Below are 16788 nucleotides of genomic sequence, written 5' to 3' on the forward strand. Positions count from 1 at the left end.
TGAAGTGTATCCTCACATCACAAAGTGCAATACTCACTTAAGAACTGCTATATGTGCAGAAGACAGGCTCACTGTAACACTCTGATTCCTTGCTACAGGAGAGAGTTAGGTTGGGTTAGATTAGGTTAGGTTAGGTCTCCAATCTTCTTAATCATTTTTTTTTATTCAGGGTGCCTCACATTGTAAAGCGCCTCATCAGCTTCATACATCTCTATTAATTTTGCAGTTGTCGGTACACACCAATTGTATTTACTGGCCATGTTCATAAACACACTACAGATGACATAACGCTGCAGTGATGCTTGCGCTCCACGTGGTAACATGTCACATTGCAGTGAACAGAAGACAAGCGACTTTTATGAACAAATCTACAGTGAGGCCCTAGATCTGATCAAATTTATTTGAAAACAGACAAGATTTGAAAAAGTGCCCTATTACACCATCAAACTTCTTTGATAGTGTAATACCGGCCTTAGGAGCATTGCAAAATAAGAAATTATAGCCAAAAGAGGTGTGTTGGAGTGACTTTCGTTTATTTACAACTGTGATCAATGGTACATATTTCACAACCAACTGTCAGAGCTATCTGTGGATGCCGAAAATGAGAAAACATTACCAGTGGGTCGGTAACGGGACTTATACTATTAATATTTTTGCTGTGAGATTCATTTCTCCACCTTAGTACCTACCAGCTTTCTGTATATCAGTGCACACTTTTAACTGCTCAGACAGCAGTTGGCTGTTCATGTGCCTGCATATCAACTATCAATCCCTACTGGTGTTTGTTAGTACTGGTGATGATGATGATGATGATGAACAGCATCTCTCACAAAGGTAGTGTATACTCATTACTTTGTTCCCTGTAGTCACATAGCTGTGAGATGGGTGTGTGGAAGAAATGTTCAAGATTTTTGTGAATGACAGCAATAGTGTTACTCATGCAAGTCCCACAGTGTCTCATAAGACTGTTACGAGTCAAGAGAGTAACAGTGTTTGAAAATGTTGATTCAACTGACTGGTCTGTTAATACCTGGAAAAAGCACATAGAGCTCTCATTCCAAAAAATGAATGTGTCATTGTTTTAATGGAAACTTTCTCACCTGAGTGTATTATATCCATTATTACAGACGGTCTAACCTTCTCCAGATCTTTCAAGAAAGTTCTGGCATAGCCACGATACGCATTTGGTGAATACACACATTCAGTGGAGAAATAATGTAATCGTTTGAAATACGCATACATCACAATTTCTTTTTCATATGCGTATTTCAAAGGTTTGCAGCGAGGAATTGCGTCTTCGTTTGCCTGGAACATGTGAAACGTATATATCATACATGTTGTTTAATTACAGGACACTATGTTTGAACAACTGCTGAGAAGAACTATACAGTTAAAAGAAGCTTACCGTAATGATTGCAGTGCATCTCTGAAGCCGTGCAATGTCTCCTCGTAGAATATTCATAAGTACTGTTTCTGCAATGTCATCCGCATTATGCCCCGTAGCAACACAGTCAACGCCAAGCATTGCTGCCCCTCTGTCTAGTGCCTGGCGCCTGAAGACACCACAGAACGTGCAATTATTTTTCTTTCCTATCTGTAAAACGTCAGCAAAAAAACAAAGAAATACAGGTTATTGAGCTGTTACACTATTTAAACAGATTTTACAATTATGGTTTTCCACTGGTTTGTTATCCATGTAATCAGCCTTAATCACTTGCAGATAAGAATCATTTAGATACTATTTATCAATGATGGGTTAGATTTATTTGTTTCACATTTTCATGAATATGGGATAATACTTCTGACAGATTAAAAACAGATATGAACAAACTACGAAAAATGAAACTTTCTCTATGCTGTGGAGGATGTGCTTCAGTGGTTCTTTCAGTTTCCTGAAAGTGTGCATCAAACACACACTTGAATCCCTATCTTTGCTTTTTGTAGGTAAATCCTTGCACAACTGACAGCCCATCTCAGTACTTGAGTGTATCACATCCAGCTTCCAAATTCTCTTGTGGACACCGTCTAGGATGGAAGAACAATAGTATTCTAGAGAAATGTGTGATGTTCCCATTTGTCTCTCAAGCTTATAAACTGAACAGTGGAAAGTTATTGCAGTTTCAGAGCTGTGGGCACCAATGTGCATGTACATAAAATATTTAGTGTAGGGCAACTTCATCTAGCACTTCCATTGCTTTACAATCCTTTCTCCTAGAAGTTTAGTTTCCTGTATCTTACTGAAGTCTTTCACAGAGCTTAGAACAGCATGAGAAAGGTGCTGGCAAATTACAGCTCTGAGTCAGGCTGCTAGACATGTAGTGATTGCTCAATTGGTAGCATTTTACAAGTGAAAGAAGCATCTGGATCCATCACATTGCTTTAATCTGTTACATACACATCTCAAATCGTTGTATCATCATCAGACATGGATGAACTGTCTGGTCACTTGCTATATAAATTATATTGGTTTGTGACAAATTTACCTTCTGTACAATACAGGATGAACTATGCGCAATGGACATTTTTAGACTGGATAGTACACTGCTGTCGGTGGTGGGATATGAAATGTAGCAAAGTGAAATGAATTCAATTGCTACAATTTAACTACATAGACAGCTATTTTTTTTTCTCATGATATACTGGTAGTAACTACAACATATTTACACTAAATACTCAAATTTTTATTGAGGTGATATTTCATTAAAATTTCCTATTCAGCAGCTTCTTGGTACAATGTTGATTTTGATAGTATACTGATTCACCATAAAAAATTTCTTTTAAGAGAAATCTGTAATTTACTAGATCCCTGTTACTCATTTGATAGCAGGCTGAATGAACCTGGGGGTGACCTGGAGGGGCTGGAATGAGGGCTGGAGCCTGGTGCTCTACCTGGTAAGACCACCACAGTCACCAAAAAGAAATGAATCAATTTATCAAGTAATGAATACCAAAAATCTAAACCAACCTGTTTCACTATGGCATCCATGCTCCAACCATACAGTTCTTCATATGACAAAATTTTCAGAGGCATCTCATACTCATCTCTGTTCCTCTTCACTGTTTCCAAACTATCATCACGATAACCTAAGGCAACAAATTAATTGTTAATTAAAAATTTGTTAAATGCAACACAGCCCAAACTTATCACATATTTTTTTGTAGTACATCACCATTTCCACCCAGTTCTTAATTTAAATGAATACTTTATCAAGTATTACTCGCCAGTTTTGCTTATTTTTAAGTGTGCAAACGGATGTGAACACATCACTCTCATAAATGTATAATAAAATCAAAAACATGCATAGGTCTGCCTGTATTGCAGATTGAGTAATGTGACTAACTGATGAGAGAGATTTGGGATTTTGTTCCTAGCCCAAACACAGACTTTTTTTAAAAATGAGAATGTGAAAACGCACAAAAATCTGAAGAGGAAGAATGTGTATTAGGTTTTGAGCCACACTATATTTATCTATTTACCAAAGCTTCCTTTGCATGGTTTCTGTTCTACAGGACTAAATTCATTGATTTCTTTAACATGATTATGAAAGTGGGAGAAGATTGATAACAGCTGAAATTCTAGTGTCTCACCTGTTAAGTAAATAAAACAAGCAGTTTTAAGCTGAAAGTCTGGCACCAGCGACAAAATGTGACTACTTAAACATCCAAGTGGTCAGATTTTTGTGATTTACTGGTAGACACTGGAGCTCAACAACACTTTGTATATTCCAAAGTGAGCCAAAGAAGTAAAATGAATGAATTATACTAAGAGCACAAACGTACACACTTTCCTGAAATGTAATAAATCAGAATGAGGTGGAAGTACCATCAGAAAATTACAGATTAAAAACCTGAACATTAAAATGTGGGTACTCACTTCATAAAACAAAGATAAAAGAAATATTTTATTATGTATTAGATTCTTCACATCACTGCGTAGGCTATTAAATGTTTATGGCTGAATACCCGACTCCTCTCTGTGTAATACCAACTCTTAAGATGGATAGTATTATTGTTACTGTGGTAGGTATTATGGAATATGAGTGATGATTGTCATATAGCACCAATATTTTCAACTCTTGCTACATTCAAAATGCATGACTCTTGCCTTTGGTTTCTGAACTGCTTTGCTTACACTCTATAACATTGCTGTTTTCAGCTAGGTTTTCTTTATTCATTCTTGTTAGTCAATCTTTTCCTCTTGGTTATCTCCTCCTTGGCAGTCCCATCCTGGAGAACTGAAGGGACACTAATCTGGAATCTTTTGCCAATGGAGATATCTCATGGCATCTTTTGAATAACAGGCATATGTCTTATGGATACACATTAAGTTTCTTTAATGCAGTGGTTCCATTGCTTCCCGGATCCTCATGTTGTTGATCATACTAACTCACAATGAACACAACAGTTTCTGTGCTGGAGCATAGAGTTTTTACTGAACTGTTAACAATAACAAGTTAGCAAGTATCCAAACAAATCATCACTTACCTGTGATTCCTTCATCTACTGATAGCAAGACCAAATTCAGCCCATAGTTATGTCGTTCATTAAGGATCTTGAGAATATATGCAAGTACTGTAGAGTCTTTGCCACCTGAGGCTGCCACCGCTACTAACTGCCCAGGTTTGAAGAGGTGGCCATTGATAATAGTGTTGTGAACTTCTGTCTCAAACGCCCAAAAGAAACAATCTTTGCAGAGGGCATCACCTGTTTTTGGCCTCTGCAAAAAGAAAACAAATTATTGATATTTTTGGTGATAAAAGCTGAGAAGTGAGGAAGAGCCTTCTGAACATAAAAAAAGGAAACATATGCATAAATAATATGACAAATTCATTATAAACAGATATCAACAAGTTACTAATCGGTTACATGGTCCACTCATCATTGCCATCATCTAAACCATCAACACTGATATTGCTGTTGGCAGCATTTTCCAAAAATAAATGTGAAACTAATGTATATACCATGAAGTAAACTTGCTAAACATTCACTGTGGATACAATCATTAAGTTAAGGTATTAACTTATGCTTATATTAACTCATCGACATCTTACTGTATAATTCATTAGACCCAGTTGGACTCTCTCTTCTGTGGCCCGAAAATTCAGTGCTACACTAAGCTCAGCCAGTGAACTGTCATCAAATGAAGTGAAAATTTGGGAAGAATATGGCTGATTTCCTATCCCATTCTTTACAAATGAGGTTGTGCTTCATTACAAGTGAACACACAGTTGTTATTTATTTATTTAGTGTACGGCAAAACGGCAGAAAATTGTGATGTGTAAAACAGAAAAATAAGATATAAAACAAGCATAAAAACTATTAACAAACTCATAAAATTATAGCAAGTGAACTTTTAGAAATAACATTAATTTCATGGTTACATCTTAGCCCTATGTCCACGGTGCTTAACGACACAATAATCTTTGGAGGAGTCTTTATGAAGTTGTTCCAGTCTCCTCAAAATCTTCTTACAGGGCATTCACAAATAATGTGACCTATGTTTGCTCCCCTATGCCACAATCACATTCAGGGTTGTGTACAATCTCCCACTAATAAAGAAATGGATTTTCATTCTGCACACCTGGTTCTGCTGTGGTTAAAGCAATTCTAGATTTTTCTTGGCAGCTACATGCCTGTAGGTGGTATTGTTGGGTCAATCTGACTTGCTGCACTTTGTCCAGAAAACTGTGTCCAATTAGATCTCCAGCACTCTTCTGACTGCCAAAGAGCAGGGCTGGTGGAAATGGTTGAGATTCCATGCAGGCTTTCTAAATTTAAGTCTGGTGTGTTTAATGTGAAAAAGAATTTACTTGAAGGAAGGAAGATTAGGATTTAACATCCCATCAACAACAAGATCATTAGAGTTGGCTCACAAGCTTGGATTATTTCAAGGATGGGAAAGGCAGAATACGGCAATGCCTCTGTATGACAGCAAGTGTCTGGCACAGTTGTCTGATTGGTTACTGCTGCTATAATGGCACGTTATCAAGATCTGAGTGAGTTTGAAAGTGGTGTTATAGTCTGCTCATGAGCGATGGGACACAGCATCTCCGAGATAGCAATGAATTGGGGATTTTCCACTACGACAATTTCATGAATGTACAGTGAATATCAGGAATCCGGTAAAACATCAAATCTCTGACATCGCTGCTGTCAAAAAAAGATCATGCAACAACAGGATCAACGATGACTGAAGAGAATCGTTCAACATGACAGACATTTAACCCTTCTAAAAATTGCTGCAGACTTCAATGCTGGGCCATCAATAAGTGTCAGCATGCAAAACATTCAACGAAATATCATCAATATGGGCTGTCAGAGCTGAAGGCCTACTCGTGTACCCTTAATGACTGCACGACACAAAGCTTTACATCTCGCGTGGGCCTGTCAACACCAGCATTGGACTGTTGATGACTGGCAACACATTGGCTGGGCAGACGAGTCTCATTTCAAATTGTATTGAGCAAGTGGACATGTACAGGTATAGAGACAACCTCATGAATTGATGGGCCATGCATGTCAGCAGGGGACTGTTCAAGCCAGTGGAGGCTCTGTAATGGTGTAGGGCGTGTGCAGTTTGGAGTGATATGGGACACCTGATAAATCTAGATATGACTCTGACATGTGACATGTACGTAAGCATCCTGTCTGATCACCTGCATCCATTCATGTCCATTTTGCATTCCGACAGACTTGGGCAATTCCAGCAGGACAATGTGACTCCCCACACTTCCAGAATTGCTACAGAGTGGCTCCAGGAAGAATCTTCTGAGTTTAAACACTTCTGCCATTCAGCAAACTCCCCAGACATTAACATTATGGAGCATATCTGGGTTGCCTTGCAACGTGCTGTTTAGAGGAGATCTCCACCCCTTCATACTCCTACGGATTTATGGACAGCCCTGGAGGATTCATGGTGTCAGTTCCCTTCAGCACTACTTCAGACATTAGTTGAGTCCATGCCACATCATGTTGTGGCACTTCTGTGTGCTCATGGGGCCCTACACGATATCAGGCATGTATACCAGATTCTTTGGCTCTTCATTGTATAATGAACTGCTGACTGAAAGAAGCCACATAAATATTCAGTCAGATCCTGATAAGATTTCAAAATGTTGCAAAGACTGGCAACTTACTTTAAATGCTTACATATGTAAAATTGTCAACTTCACAAATCGAAGAAACACAGAATCCTACGAGTGTAACACCAATGAGTCATAGCTGGAACCACCCAATTCATACAAATACCTGGATGTAACATTTTATAGGGATGTGAAATGGAATGATCACATAGGCTCAATAACAGGTAAAGCAGGTGATAGACAGATTTATTGGTAGAATATGAGGAAATGCAATCTGTCTACAAAGGAGATTGCTTGCAAATCTCTTGTGTGATCCATCCTAGAATGTTGCACAACTATGTGGGACCCATAACAAATAGGACTAATAGGGGATACTGAAGATATACAGAGAAGGGCAGCATGAATGGTCACAAGTTAGTTTGACCTGTGGGAGAGTGCAACAGGGATACTGAAGAAACTGGATTGGCAGACTCTTGAAGATAGCCACAAAGAATTCCAAGAAAGCCTAAGTTTAAAGAACTAGGTTTAAATGATGACTCTAGGAATGTACTACAATACCTATGTACTGCTCACTTAGGGATCCTGAGGCCAAGATTAGATTAATTACAGCATGCATAAGGGCATTTAAACAAACATTCCATGGCCCCACACGTGAACTGAATGGAAAGAAACCCTAATAACTGGCACAGGGGGATGTACACCACACCTTGTACTTCAAAGCCTATGTATGTTAAACCTAACTCTACCTTCACCGAAAGATGTCTGTGTGTGTCTTCGAATTGCTAACTAATTTTTTCATTGTGTTGAGGTACAAACAAAGTGCAATGCCATAAAGGTTTAGTAAAATTTGGAAGCCACAGCCAACAAAATGAAATTAATAATGGTATTTGACTACAACTACTTAAAGATACACACCTGAGCACATATCCGGTGTCAAGCAACAGTACACACACGAGGTCCACAATAAGTGACACTGTGCACTTTACAGTTTTTTGACAGCATTAAGTGATTGAACATCAAAACATGTTTTTCAGTTGCAGGTCTGTTATGGAGCTATCTAATGTGGTGACAATTGGGAAGAGTAAGGTATTGCCATCAGCACTTGGAATGCAGTTACGCTAGTGCTACTTTAGGTGCAAATTGGAACAGTGTAGTATTCAGTCAACGATTTCATCAAAAGTGGATGATGTGAAGTCACCCAAGATAGGAAAGATTGGGGGAGCTGAGAAACCAATGCAGACAATATTTTCTAAGGCAATCGACCATTGGGAGGGAGATAAACATTACAGATGGTAAAATCCTGAATTTGCCTTACCCTAATAACCACAATGTCCAAAAATGTACAAGAGGCACAAGTTTGCTGTATATAGAGTCCAACACCCAACAGCATGGCGTAATCGGCATGATTCTTAAAACATCCCTGATAGCTACGAAGGGCAGGGGTTCATGTTGCTGGAAACCAAGTTTCCTGAACGGCAATGCAGAGAGCAGGGGAGGAGCTTAAGAGATGTCGCACCTAAGACAGATGGGGGAAAAAATTGCTACAATTCCACTGGGGAATCTTGCTGTCAGTATACTGTGAGGGCGTGAAGGCCAAAGAGGCAGGTTATGTCCCAGGCTTCCCTGCTGCCACCAGTTGAGAGGTGATATGATCAACACACATAGGATCTGAGAAATGTGTGATGTGATCTGGAGCCTTAGGGGCCACCGGGATTGTTGCTATGGTCACAGAATCAGAACATGTGAGATCTGGCAGTGTTGGGGCCACAGGAATTTCCTTCATCTTGGAATACTTATTTTTGCCTTAATTATCCTTAGTGAGTTTGAATGACTTCCCTGAATCTAATCCAAGGACTGAAGAAGAACATGAAGCACTATGACCAGCAGCCTGTGGTTCCTTCAATCACTGGCTGGTATCCAGTTACACAGCTACAGAAACCATGGAGGGGAGTGTCTCAAGGCAATCCTTCTGGGTGTGAGAAGCCAGATGAGGGTGATGTGTCTCTGGCTGGAGGTTGGGGATTGGTGTCCCCAGTGGGTGGGGAGTCATTGCTCCCAAAGTGGGTGTGGGCAAAGGAGCAGGAGGAGAGCCCTCATCCATCAGCGGGGAGGGGGGGGACAGACATGGTCAGCAGCCCTGTGAGTCCACTGTAGGGTGCAGGGGTGCATACTGGGGGAGAGTAACAGCAGCAGGTCATGCATGCAGTATGTAGACATTCACACTTTTTCTTGACCTCTTGGTATGTCAGACTGTCCAGAGTCTTATGTTCCTATATTCTCTCTCTCTCTCTCTCTCTCTCTCTATTGAGCATGGAGAATGGTGCTGTTTACAGTTGACATAGGTGGGAGGAGTACAAGGAATGTTCATTTGCAATGATCATCCACAGTCCCCACAGAACTGAGTTGGCATTGCAACACGAAGACAAGCGGCCAAACTCCATACATTTGAAACACTGTTTTTTTTTGGTGGGGGGGGGGGGGGGGGCATGCAGTTTCACGTCACATAAGTATGCCACCACCCTGACATTTTTAGCCAATGAACTGCCCTCAAAGCCCAAGATAACCATATTGTCCTTTGGCCCCCTGTGGACATGAGGGACAAAGAATACACCTTGTCTCTCCACATAGGTGCATAGTTCATTGTCAGACTGCAAGAGGAGGTCACAACGGAAAATGATGCCTTAAATCATGTTTACACTACCATGGAAAGTGACAGTCACCAAAATGTTACCCATTTGTCACAAGCAAGCAATACCCATGACTGGGCAGGGGATGCTGTTTTAACCAAAACTGATCCACTCTTTATTTTGGAGATTACTGCAGCTTCCCCAAACCTATCCTCTATAGTCTTGACAAGAATAAAGGCTTTGTGGTCAAAAAAGAATCACCATCTGTCCTTGTACAAACCTGGTATTGGGGGGGGGGGGGGGGGGGTGTATTTCTCTGCTTGTTGCTTAGTCCTAAGTTCCTCCCAAGGCATATACAAGAAAGGAAACATTTTGGTGTCATATATCTCTGCACTTAACAAATTCTTTCCTTCTGAAGAGACCGCTGGAGCTGTGTGATCACCTTCATCCACTTCATATGTAGGTCATCCACCCATAGTCCCACCCACTCTAAACGGAAGCTCTCCCCATGGGCACCACCCAGCCTCAGAAACAGCTACCTGGCCAGTAAGCTGTTGCTTAGAGCCCCCATGCCCCAGAAATGATGGGCACAGTGTGATCCCCATGTGGTCACGAGGCTACCGCCATGCAGGTACTTGATGACCCCCTATAACAAGACGGCTATCACATTGAGTTATGGGCATATTGCCTTATTGGAAAGGAAGGGTGCTAAGGTGGAAAGGCACAAAGATGAAACAGACATCACACTGGGCGACCCTCCCTACATGATGTGCAATTCTGAAAATTTTGGAACAGTGGTGGTAGGTCAAACCCAACAATGGGGACCACGTATTTATTAATGGAAAGGTGTAGAGTGTGTCAGAAGTGAAATGGAAAATTAATGCCCTGTATCATGTACGAGGTCCAGTAGGGGACTGTACCACAAAGACCTCCGATGGAAAGGCAGAGGGGAAATGGGATAGTCAAAGTATAGGCTTGGAGCCCACAAAGGGAAGTAGTATTGCAAAAGCTGGAGCTCCATGGTAGGTAAGCACATACTCACAAAAGAGTTGTGAGCCCCTGGGGCAAATGTTGATTTGACCTCCTTGATGGCAGAATAGTAGAATTAGATGTCTAGGATAAAATTTAGGTGTAACAAACATAACTTCATATTTGTTGTTACGCTGTTCCCAGTAATCACTGATTTGTCTAGATGTATTACGTTTACTATTTCCACAATGTGCTGCCACATCATGTGTGGCCAGTACAGAAGGAAGGCCTATGACAGCAACACCCAAGAATATTGTAGATTCCACATACTCTGAAACCACAGCCTTTCACTAAGTGTAGTATCTCTTGACTCTTCTTGAGCAGTAAAAGGAGGAGAGTAACTCACTTTCTGTTTTGCAAAATGTATGCGTGGAGACAGGAAAGGACTCTGTATGTGATCTTTGTGAATTAGTTGGGCAAGTTTACCATTTAAATCATTTCGAGAACAGTAACCCTGTGTTTCATTTATCATAGCTTTCATTTTGAAACTCCAGATTTTTTTCTGGGTCGGGTAATGGATGCTCTGCCTACTAAGGTATAGTAACATACGTGTCAGTGTGTACTAGTTTGCAGTTAAGAGCAGTCACACTGTCGATCTTGTATTAAAAAATCGTCTAAAACAATTTTATTTTTTTCGCTTTTCATTTCAACTGTAACCTGATACATCTCAGAGTGCATGGTTTTCCATGTGATTGTTGAATGACAAAGATGGAGAAAAAGAAACCAAATTTATGGTAGTTCCTCATTACATTCCATAAACAGGCATCAGACGCAAAACCAACGAATGCGAAACCCTGGCTTCGCTAATTAACATCCAAAAATTACACTGATCTCCAGCTAATCTTCCACAATTACGAAGATCCCAGGTCACAATTTTATATACATTCACTCAAAAATCATCTCACAATGATTTTTCATCACAATACAATAAAAATAAATAACTTCAAGTATAAACGCACAATAATACATAAATATATATGGATACGACGTGTGGTCCGGAGTGGCCTTGTGAGAACCATCGCCGAATTTGCCTGAAACGATCTCGTTAAACCACTGAAAACCTTAATCAGGATGATCCGACACAGCAAACTATTTCCTCCTGAATATGAGGCAAACGACCTAACAATTGCACTAGCTCATTCGGCTGGTCCCTGTAGTACAACGTTTTTTCATTTATGAACAGTTACTTCTACTCGAGTCTTCTGTTCTACGAGCCATTAACGCTACGCTAGACCTACAAAACCGAAAGATTCAAGCATTCATTCTAAGCATCGTGTCATCTCACTTACCTTTAAAATTGCTCTTTTGGAGCATCCAGAAGAACAAGTAACAGGCATGTCGACGGTCTTCTGTTACTCTTTTTGGTGGCCAATTAATGAACCATGTGTTTGCCTAAAACTTCGAAGCACTGCTATTGAATCACGTCCAAAGCGATAGCATCGTACTGTAGCCACCGCTCCACCACCCAATCATGAAAACCACCTCAATCAACGGTTAGGCTATGTAAAATGACTCTATACGGAATTTCAGACTTTGCATCACAAAAATATAAACACACTAATTGACAGCAGACAAAAACACACGTAATAAATAACGCAAAGATCTACTATAACGAAGGAGCGGAGCAAAAATAGTGAGATCATCTTTGGTTGGCAACGGGTCATGCGCACTGGCAGTCACGTCACGTCAAAATATTCTACACTGAATTTCAAATAGCGGCTTTCACAAGGGCCATCAACGGAGCGTAAGCCAAGTCAGAGTTTCTCGGTAGCAAGTTATGACGACGTCGTCGTCTGCTAACATCGGAAGTTAACCTATTTTCACCGCGCGCACTCAGTTATAACAGTGGATAATGTGTTGATGCGTGTTCTTAAGGATACAGGGTACTTATAAATGGTGAAAAATAATTTTTAAGACTTCATTAAATTCTATAGTCTTTTTTGATTACATTGATATTCACATTATAGGGTTTCAAATGAAAAATGACCAAATTTTAAAGATATGGTCGTGTATGCCGTCACGCCACCTTTATTTCTGTTACAGACACCACTATTATTTCGAAAAGAACTGTGAACTTTCTGTTTCCAGCGGTTGTATTGTATATGTGGTGACAGTACAGGTTTCTAGTGTATGTAAATGATTAACTTTGCTAGTATTTACTTTTGTTTCGCTGAAGCAGTTTGTTTACGTGTTACTGGATGTTTGTTGCCCAAGTGGATGTCCATATCCTTTAATGTGCAATAAATACGAACTACTCTACACATCAAGAAATTCAATAAAAGGAAATTCTGTTATGACCAATTCACAAACAAAGCAAGCCACACTGTTGAAAGTAACCTATGTGTTAGTTCTTCAGGGAAGAAACTCCCACATGACAGGCCTCCTTGTGATTCAAATTTTTGTGTTAACAGTGACGCTGTTTGTAGTGGATTTGTTGTTGTTGATATGGGAACCTTATCTTCTTTAATAAAGGAAGTAGCGAAATGTAAACAATGTGATGGTGTAGACTGTCTGGAAATAACTGAACAACAAAGTAGCAGGAAGGGCTTAGCGTCAAAATTAGTTGCTCTGTGTGGATCCTGCAATATATCTACCTCAAAAATAAGTTCGAACATTATGCATAATTCATATGATGTGAATTTGATGTTAGTGTATGCAGTGCTTGCAATAGGAAAAGGAGAAAAGGCTGCTCAAACGTTTTGTGGTTTGATGGATATTCCTCCTAGTATCTATGAAACGTGCAGTAGAAGAAAGAAACTGTAAATATTAGTGGAACCAGGGACATTGCTGTTGCACTTGATGGGACATGTCAATGTCGAGGACATCGTTCCTTGAATGGTGTTTTACGTCTGCTTCTCTGGAGAATGGAAAAGTTGTTGATGTGCTTATCTAAGTACTGCTACACCTGTCATGGTAACAGTGAAGGACATGTCGAACATCAGTGTTCTAAGAATTATGATGGTCACAGTGCAGGTTTTGAGTGTGATGGAGCTCTAAAAATATTTCAGAGGCCAGTGCCCGTTTATAAAGTTAGATATACGAAGTACCTAAGCGATGGGAACTCTAAAGCTTTCAGTAAAATTAATGCGTTCAATGTTTATGTTAATACCTCAGTAACAAAACTGGGGTGTTGTGGACATGTGCAAAAGAGAATGGGTGCTAGATTGAGGAAGCTACGAAGAGAAATGAAAGGAAATTGTTATCTGATGGAAAATGTCTTTCTGGCCGAGGCAAATTGACAGAACCGAAATAGACCTACTGCAGAGTTATAATGGATTGGCCATTAGACGAACTGCACCTCTGAATGATGTTACACCAATGTATGGGGCACCTACTTCCATAAGTTGTCCACAGAATACCAGACCTCTTCGCGGACTTTGCCCTAAAGGAGTAGATTCTTGATGTGGTTACCAAAAAGGAAAAGGAAGTGGTCAAATATACCATGATAAGCAATTTTTAGAGACCTGAGTGACCCTGTTTTGCTTAGTAGATGTCTGCATGTAGACACTCAGAATAAGAATGAAAGTTTCAATCATTGCTTATCGGAAAGATTACCCAAGAATGTTTTTGTAGGACTAAATACAATAAAAGTTCATGTACTATATTCTGTGATATGTTTCAATGATTGAGTGATAGGAAGGTTGGAAGTTCTGAGAAAGTTAGGCATAAAATGTGGCTCTAATATGGAAGATCAATTGCTTGCCTGTGATAGACAATAGGTGCATGAAGCTGGAGGATTCGCTCTTCAAATTACAAAAGAAGCAAGAAGTGCTAAAAAAGGAATTCCAAGTGGAAGATTGAAGATGAAGAAATGGTGCAGGATGAAGACTATGCTTCAGGACCATTCTGAGGCACAGTTTAATGGGCTTCATATCTTCATTTGCAATTTCCCACAATTTTTCAGAATTAAGGTACAAATATTTGCTCTAATTTTTTCTGTAACTTGCAGTAATCCATACTTATGTAGTAGGCCTAAGCTTTATTGCAGAATTAACTAAATTATAGAAAAAATAACATTTTATTAGTAAAAAAATTATAAAAATAAAAATGTAAGATGTGATATTTTTTATCCTTGTAATATGCATTATTGGTGGAATTAAATAGGTCGAGTACCTCAGTCATCATGTCATACGTATCTGGTAAAAATTTAGTCGCCTTCAAATGCATAACATTGGATTAAATGGTACCTCAGTCTGAGGAAGCATTTTGGAAAAAAATGCATCAATTTCTTTGTAATTTTTTTAATAACCCTAAGCAGGTTCAAAAATATTCAAAAAAACTTCTAATTAGTTTAGAAAGTATATTGCATTACCTGATATCAACAAAAAATCTGTAAAACATATAGATTATAAACAGTGCCTGAAAGAAATAGGTGTTGATTTTTACATAATATTGAGCAAGAAAAGCACACTGTATCCTTAAGGAGCCTGAACTCGTTCAGTATTGACAATTCTAGTTTGTCAAACTTGCAGTATATTTCAGGGACCTTAAACTATCGATGTCATTTACGAAAACAGTCAACTGATAACGCGATTTTACAAGGTTAAGACGTGGAACACTCAAAATAAAGCGCGTGCAGCAGTTACATTAGCTATAGCTTGCAAGTAACAGAAAACGACAAAACGGGTCTGAGAATGGTTAGAAAAAAAGATCGGCAGGTCGCATATTAATTTAGTGACTGAAGTCAGAACCAAGGACCCGAAAGATTTCATAAATTATTTTATGATGACCCCTGCATCATACGTCAAGTTATTATTTTTTATATGAGATAAAATAGGGGCAGTTGTAGCTGACAAGAGATTATCTGAAGAGATTTCTGGCGACAGGCAGTTCAGTAATATCAGCTAGCACCTTAGCAAAAGTCTGTGGGAACCTGTGAAGTAGTTATATCTGCCTGGCAAATACATGTTCAGCCAATTAACGTAAAACAATTTTTTTATGCTTTGTGATAATTTGGTGAAACTGACATGCGTTTCGCAGATCTCATGCTAGTCATTGCAGATATATGGCATGGTTTTCAAAATGGGAGCGTTTTTCCGAAATGCTGTGTAATACTCCAATCTGTACTATATTTTCAAATTAATCAGGTAGGCAGTATTATAGGGAACTCTAACTTAACCATCCTAAAGCAGTATATACAATGATTATCCTTGCATAGGTCTATTAAAATTTCTTAGGGTGAAACTGAATCTGAGGGATGACATACACAACGACATATTCAAAAATTAACAGTGCACACAAACGTCACTTGGCTGGTTCCTGAAACTCTGTCAGCATCTATACTCGACATCACACATTCACACAATACTGAGAATATCTTGAGTTCCATGAATACTGATCGTCAGTATTTCTAGTATTGACAATACGTCAATATGCGCGCTCAGACGATGAGTATGTTGGTAGTTTGGCAATATTATTGACTGTGTGAGGGCCCCTTTTATCTTTATTTTCTTCTGTTTATTTTGTTTCACTCTTTTTGGAATAATTGACCAATCGTTTCTTTGCATGTTATTCCTTGTTTGTGTCCAATATTTCTTCATTTTATCTGACCTTCTTATCTCCTCTACCGAGATGATAGGTTTCGACTTTATTTTAAAATTGTCTTGAACATAATTTCTTCATCTTCAGTTCTAATCTGATCTGTTCTATAGAGTTACGATTTTTCTGTAATTTTTACTTTGTGTAGGTCTTTTTCAGTTTCCATGAACCAGTTAGGTTTCGTTATGCTGTTACACAAGGAAGAAAAAAATCTTTTAGTTAGTTTATTGGAGCTCATTCTGAGATGCTCATATTTTTTTTTCTTTTTGCATAAGTATCTAGAGCCTTTTAGTTTTTTGAAGAAGGTATCATTCTTGATGTGTACTATTTCATTACCCTGAAATGTTGTTCCTATGATTTTTCTTATTTTTTTCTTTCTTTTAGTTCTAATTGTTCTATCTGGACTATGATTATTTTTTTATATTTATTTAAGCATTCATGCATTGACAAATTTCTTTTTTATGGACATTGTCGTTAAATGTAGACATACCGGTATGCGTTATTTATAATAG

At 39.0% G+C, this 16788-nt stretch overlaps 1 protein-coding gene across 1 annotated transcript in view; it reads right to left on the minus strand.

The window, feature by feature from the left end:
- The window catches only part of LOC126201669 (cytoplasmic tRNA 2-thiolation protein 1), a 44661-nt gene extending 32297 nt beyond the window's left edge, over nucleotides 1-12364 (minus strand). The window contains exons 1-5 of the mRNA XM_049936803.1: nucleotides 12028-12364; nucleotides 4486-4717; nucleotides 2966-3084; nucleotides 1406-1594; nucleotides 1101-1305 (exon numbers count right to left, since the gene is read on the minus strand). Of these exons, the coding sequence (XP_049792760.1) occupies nucleotides 1101-1305; nucleotides 1406-1594; nucleotides 2966-3084; nucleotides 4486-4717; nucleotides 12028-12075 (793 nt within the window). The 5' untranslated portion in view covers nucleotides 12076-12364. The remainder of the gene's footprint in view (nucleotides 1-1100; nucleotides 1306-1405; nucleotides 1595-2965; nucleotides 3085-4485; nucleotides 4718-12027) is intronic.
- Between the last annotated feature and the right edge of the window lie 4424 nt (nucleotides 12365-16788).

The sequence above is a fragment of the Schistocerca nitens genome, chromosome 1 (genome assembly GCF_023898315.1).
Source record: "Schistocerca nitens isolate TAMUIC-IGC-003100 chromosome 1, iqSchNite1.1, whole genome shotgun sequence".
NCBI lineage: Eukaryota > Metazoa > Arthropoda > Insecta > Orthoptera > Acrididae > Schistocerca > Schistocerca nitens.